A 6,094-nucleotide genomic window follows, 5' to 3' on the forward strand; every position below is an offset into this window, starting at 1 on the left:
GAGAGTTCGAGGTCGGGGCCGTGCGGCAGGAACTGGCCGCCCTGCTGTCGTCCGTGCAGCTGCTCAGGGAGGGCAACCCCGGGCGGAAGATTGCCGAGATCCAGGGCAAGCTGGCCACGGTACCCCTGTGGCCCCTGTGCCCGTCGCGCTCAGCAGAGGGGCCCCGGGGAAGCCCCACATCAAGGTCGAGTGGCTCACAGAGCCCGTGTGAGGTGGGGGCACCTGTCTGGAGCCCCCACATGCTAGAGGTGTCATCACGGTGAAAGAAGCCAGCCTGAGCGCTGGCCAGGTCCACCGGACCACCCACTGAGGGACCAGGACCCGGTGTCAGAGGCCAGCTCCTGCCCCGGGGCCCAGGGTGGGGGCCGCCCTCATCCAGGCCGACAAACGGGCCGCATTTAGTTCCAGAACCAAATAATGAAATTGGAAAATAGCATCCAGGACAACAAGACCATCCAGAACCTCAAGTTTAATACAGAAACCAAGCTGGTGAGAGGCGGCCCCTGTGCCGATCCCGCCCCCGAGGCGGGTGGGGGGGTGGGTGTGGTTCCCGCCCCCCGCCCCCCACTCCTCCCGGCTGGCCCTAGCTCTGTGGGCTTGCCCACGTCCCTCTGTCTGCGTGTCTGGCCCAAGCCGGGTTTCCTGGCAGATAAGACCCAGGTTTGTCCAGAAAGAGAAATCCCGGGGCTGTCCCGCCCTGCGCTGGCCGGATTCCTGCGTTCCCGCAGTGGCCCCTGCTCACGGCTCACTTGTCCGCAGCGCATGGAGGAGACGGCCAGCCTGCGTGACAGCATCATGCGCCTGCGGAGCGAGGAGGGCCCGTGGAGCCTGAGGCTGGGCAGCAGGGGGGTCCTCACACCGCTAGGGAAGCAGCGGTCCTTCGTCAAGGACGCAGGCCCCGGAGACGCGGTCCCCGTGAACCGCTGGGGCGTGTATCAGGCCGTGAGGTGGGCTGTGGGGAGCCACCTTCTGGAGACCCCGAGGCCTGGGGTCTGGGGCGGTCCTGGGGAGGCCCCGAGGCCAGGGGGCATGAGCCGCGTGTCCGGGCAGGTGGCTGCAGTGGAAGGCGGTCCTCATGAACCTGGTGGCCCGGCGGAGGCCGAGCGTGTTCCTGGTGAAGTCCTTCTGCCAAGAGCCTGCACACCAGCTCACATCCGTGCCCCTTTCCCAGAAATAAATGGGCAGCTCTTGTCCCTGTTGGAGTCCAGAGCTCCTTCCCAGGAGCTCACCCTTCTCCTGCCCGAGCCCAGCCAAGCCCCAGGCCCGGCGCCTTCCTGGGTCATCCTGCCCACAGCCGCAGCATCCCAGAGCCCCAGCTGCTCCTTGCAGGCCCCCTCGAGGGCCAGCTGGCCCCGGCTTGGTGTCCCTTGGCCCCTGCCCCTTGGCAGCCGGCCGAGCCCTTCACACCTGTGCCGTGGCAGCAGGGAAGTGGCTCTTCCTGCCCTCTTCCAGGGAGCACACAGCGTGTTTGCTCACACACTCGAGCAGCGCCCCTTCTTCCTGTCCCCAAGAAAACCCTTGCTCACCCCGCAGTCGCTGGTCCTGCCACCCGCTGTGGGGCCTGGAGGAGGGGCAGCCCCAGGACCGGCCAGGTGGGCGGCTGCCAACCTGGACTCTCAGGGCTGGTCTGGATGGCCAGTGGGCCTCGCCCAGAGTGGGGCACAGTGTGCAGAACCTCTGAGCCCAGGGCCTCCCCTCCTGGGGGCGGAGCTCCGAGGGCTGAGGGCCAGGGTGCCTGGGGCGGCAGCTCCTGCCCGTTCCCTGCCCAGGTGGCCTCTGGCCTGCCCTCCCGGGCCTGGGAAGTCCCTACCTCAGCTGGCCTGTCCTGCTGCTGGCCACCTTGGTTGGAAGGCCCCTGGGGCTCCTCCAAGCCACACACCTTAAGGAAAGGCAACGCCCGCTGCTCCCGCTCACCCCCATGGACCCTGGCCCACTCGCTAGGCCTCGGCCAGCTGTACCCCGTCCAGGGCCTGGGCCCCTCCCCCGGGCAGGTCGGGACCAGTCTCCGCTGACCAGCTGGCCAGCAGGTCGCTGAAGTCGGGCATGCCAGGGTGAAGCAGGCCCAGGGGGCCGGGGGCCGGCTCCTCCCAGAAGGAAAGTGGCAGCTTCCTCTGGGTCATGGGGACGATGTGGCCATACTTGCGCTCCAGCCTGAGCCGCCTGCCGGCCGGGGCCCCAGGTCCTAAGTACTGCCGCAGCCCGTAGTCAAAGAGCTCGGCCAGGGGCCCCAGCCCGCGCGCCTGCCCCTCGGGACCCCTGGGGGAGAGGACTCCGGGCTCCGCAGCCTCGTCTCCGTCTGGGGGCCCGCCCGGGGTCAGGCGCGCCAGGTCAGTGCACTGGAGGTCCCGGGCTGCGCTGTCGTCCGCGTAGATGTCGCAGGCGTCTGGGTCCTGCCCCTTGTCCTTGCGGCCGAAGTACCGCTGGATGTCGCCACTGATGAGCTCGGAGAACCGCAGCAGCTGCAGGGGCGTCTCCGGGCTGCTCCGACCCGGAGGGGCTGCTTCTGGGGCCCAACCTGAGGCCTGGGGGGCTGGGCTGCGGCCCCCTGGCCCCTCCACCTCTGGCTCCTCCTCCTCCTCCTCGTCCTCATCCTCAGAGGTCTTCTGGGGCTCCGGGTCTGAGGGCAGGAAGGGCCGGTGGGTGCGCAGGGGCAGCCGGAAGTCACAGAGAGGCCGGATCACGCCTGCGGCCATGTCCTCGAGCCTGCGTTTCTGGGGCAGCAGGTGCGGCTGGGGAGGAAGGTGGGGGGTCAGGCTAGCCCTCAGGTCCCCAGGCCTGTGCAGCCACACTCATGCTTGGAGCAGGTCAGACGCCGGGGAGGTGCACAGAGACTAGAGCTGTGGGCGTGGGGCTGCAGAGTCGGTTCTTGGCCAACAGGCCCGCCTGGTGTTGGCGGGGGCAGCCCTGGGAGCTGGGCCTGGCTGTCTCGAGCAGCACGCTAGGTCCGGGTCCCAGAGCCCCTGGGGCTTCGGGGGTCTCCCGGGCTTGGGGCAGGCCCAGAGCCAGGTGCTGTTTCCCCCGAGCCGTCTGACAGCATGGACGCCGTGCGGGCCCCAGGCTTCCATGTGCCCTCTGGCAGGGCCACAGGTGAGAGACCCAGGCACCCCGGGTTTGGAGGGGTCGGAGGGTCAGCAGGAGGCAAGGAAGGTATGTGGGTCTGGGGCTCAGGGCAGGGCGGGCCGAGTGGGATCTGGGGAGGTGACAGAGACAGGGGTGGCCTGAGGCCAAATGGGGCTGACTCTGAGGTTGGAACGCTCTGTCCCCTGGGGACGAGTGCGGGGGGCAGCTTGCAGCAGGGAGGCCCCTTTTGCCTCCTGGCAGGAAGGGAAGAAAGGGAGGGTGGTGTGGAGTAAGGGAGGAGGGACTCCCAAAATCCCACCCCAGCGAGGTTCCCTCGGGAGGGGCCGCCCGCTGCCTGCCGTCTGCGCTGTGCGCTGGCTGTCCCTCACAGTGCTGGGGCCCCTCTTCCCTGCCGGGGGTCCCGTGGCCCCGACACTGGGCCCTGGGGAAACCCACGACGGCGCCCTCCTTCCCCAGCCCCGCCCCTTGCCCTCCCGGTGGGTGGGTGGGTGGGTGGTCCGCACAGCCCACCTGGCCAGAAGGCCCACAGCCTCCCGGGGAAGGGGGAGGAGGCCAGGCCCCTGGGGCCAGCACCCTCCCCGTCCACCGCCCAGTCCGGCTCCTACCTGCTGCGGCCTCCAGCTCCTTCGGGGCAGACCCACCTCCACCTGGGCCCAAGCATTTATAGCTGGCTCTGCGGCCGGCCGGGCTGGCAAATATTTGGTGACTGCATTGTCATCGCAGACTGGGCAAATAGAGCCCGTTTGCTTTAGCGCCCAGCAACCAGGGCCCCGCGGGGGGAGCCTCAACCTGCCCGGGGACCGTGGAGTGTTTGCTGCAGGCCCAGCTGGCTCACACCCGGGCCGAGGACCCTTATCTCCACCGCTGATTGGGACCCGGACCAAGCCTTGTCAAATAGGCGGAAAATTAAATTTCATGCTATTTTGACTTCTGGAGTAGTCCTCTCTGGAGGGCATCCTGCTTCCGCGGTTCTCTGGGTAAACGGTGCTCCAGGCTGGCGGTCAGAGCCGGCAGGCCGGGGAGAGGAGGCCGTGGGGACCAGAGGTGGCAGCCTCTCATGCAGGGGGTCCCCTCTGACCGCCGGGCCCTCCAGGGCGCAGCAAGCAGTCCCACTGTCCAGGAGTGGCTGCAGGACTCCCAGCCCCGCGGCCAGCTCCTGCCATCCCAGAGCTCCCTGCACCTGTGTTTACAACAAACCCAGTTGACCCCTGCTCCCCCGACACAGGGCTTCGCCCCCAGGGTACGAGCTGGTTCTGCACCTTCTTCTGTGGGGCTTGGTGCCCGTGCCGCTGCACCCCACCATGGAGCCCACTAGAGGCATCCTCGTGAGCCTCCCCGCTGGGTTACAGCCGCCACCATCCGCAGGACCCCGGGGGGCTGCCGCCTAGGGCTGCCTGAGTGTCCTGGGGCCACAGGAGCTCATCACCCAAACTGGGGGCTTGGAGCAGCAAAGGGGCATTGTCTGGGTGGGAACCCATGCTTCCCTCCTGGCGTCCGCTGTGGGGCTCCTTGGCTGCAGCTGTCTCACCGTCACCCCTGTCCCCATCCATGCATGTCCCACAGGAGTCTCTGTCCAAGTTTCTCTCTTACAAACACCCATCGGTGGATTCAGGGCCCACCGGGATCCCGTCTGACCTCATACTCCTTACAGCTGCAAAACCTCGATTTCTGCATGAGGTTCCATTCCGAGGTTCAGGTGGACGTAAGTTTTGGGGGACAGTCATTCCCCATCCGTGGCCTCTGCTAGGTGCCTCGCTCCCCTGGAGCAGCCCCCCTCCCCCCCGCCCGGGCCGGATGGGAGGACTCCAGAGTCCATCCACTGTGGCTCAAAGCCACTGGTGCTTGTGGGCCAGCCAGGTTCCGAGAACAGGACAGCAGCCCACTCACAGCTTGGTGGGCCCCCGGGCCCCGATATCCCTCCCACCAATGGGCGCTCACCCTTCCAGGGACGTCCTCCCAGTCCTCCCTGGGCCCTTGGCCTTGGCTCCAGGCTCTGCTCCTTTCAGACAGGAGACAGCACCTCTCCTACCTAGTGACACCCCATTACACATGGGGTGTGGGCACAGACCCAGGTCTTTCCTGCAAGTGGGGACCACGGGGGGGTTGCTGCTGGGCATTTCTTGGGCATTTGGAGGGCCCAATGGAGCAGTCATGAGGACGCCCAGCTTTGGGGGAGGGACAGGGAAACGAAGCATGGGACCCCTGCCAGGCTGGTGACTTGCCCAGGTGGGGAGGGGGGGTCTTTGGAGCTGAGGACGTCTCACAGCAGGTCATCTGGCTGGGCCAGGGCCCCGTGCAGGAAGAGCGCAGGTCCTGCGGCCTCCTTGATCATCACAGCCCCCTCCCCACGTCCCCGGGCGAGGCCAGGACACAAGTAATCTGTCTCGTGAGTCCAGTCTACATTTGGACCTCGGTCCCCAGAAACTGACCTCAGGCACAGCCACAGTTCTGCCCTGAGACCCCGTGTTCAATGACACTGTTGTCCAGCCTCTGGCCGTGGGGTGACCCTCCCCCAGCCGCTGCTGTCCCATCTGACCCAGCGCAGTCAGCCTCAGTCAGGCCTGCCGGACAGCCAGGGACCCCAGGGAGGGGCCCTGCAGGCGCCCGGACCGTGGCCACAGCGCCCCCTGCTGCCCCTCAGGACCGCCTGGGGCCAGGACCTGGGAAGGGGCTTGGCTGGTGCAGGTGCTTAGTGGCCCAAGGGGGGCCTCAAGGACCCGAGGGGAGCACAGTCTGGGTGGAGGCTCCAGGAGGACATTTGGGCTCCTCATCGGTGCCCTGTTTGGGCTGGGCAGTGTGGGGCTACGGACCCGCCCACCAGAACGTCCCTTCCTGTGTGACGAGAGGAGGGGCTTCATGGAGGTGGTTTGCTCGGCCCTGATGGGACCAGGAGCTTACCCGTCCCATGTGCGTGAAGTGCAGGTGTCCCAGCAGAGGGGACAGCTTGGAAAGGCCAAGGCCACGAGGAGCTGGCGCCCCCATGGTTGGGTGGTCCCACAGACGTGCATACCCT

The 6,094-nt window shown here is 67.3% G+C and overlaps 2 protein-coding genes across 3 annotated transcripts; one reads left to right on the forward strand and one right to left on the reverse strand.

Moving 5' to 3' along the window:
• The first annotated feature begins 30 nt into the window (after positions 1 to 30).
• LOC121103863 (coiled-coil domain-containing protein 154-like) lies at positions 31 to 1,942 on the forward strand. Of its 2 annotated transcripts, XM_040635571.1 has the most exons (3): positions 31 to 489; positions 760 to 947; positions 1,051 to 1,197. In XM_040635571.1, the coding sequence occupies exons 1-3, from the start codon at positions 418 to 420 to the stop codon at positions 1,175 to 1,177; spliced, it is 387 nt and encodes a 128-aa protein (XP_040491505.1). In that variant the 5' UTR covers positions 31 to 417; the 3' UTR covers positions 1,178 to 1,197. The 2 variants fall into 2 exon arrangements, with proteins under 2 accessions (XP_040491505.1, XP_040491504.1); XM_040635570.1 differs by having other exon boundaries at positions 760 to 1,942.
• PERCC1 (proline and glutamate rich with coiled coil 1) lies at positions 1,938 to 2,724 on the reverse strand. Its single transcript, XM_040635572.1, has one exon. The coding sequence runs from the start codon at positions 2,691 to 2,693 to the stop codon at positions 1,938 to 1,940; it is 756 nt and encodes a 251-aa protein (XP_040491506.1). The 5' UTR covers positions 2,694 to 2,724.
• Positions 2,725 to 6,094: the final 3,370 nt, after the last annotated feature.

This window comes from Ursus maritimus, unplaced genomic scaffold (genome assembly GCF_017311325.1).
Source record: "Ursus maritimus isolate PB19 unplaced genomic scaffold, ASM1731132v1 scaffold_2, whole genome shotgun sequence".
Classification (NCBI taxonomy): Eukaryota; Metazoa; Chordata; class Mammalia; order Carnivora; family Ursidae; genus Ursus; species Ursus maritimus.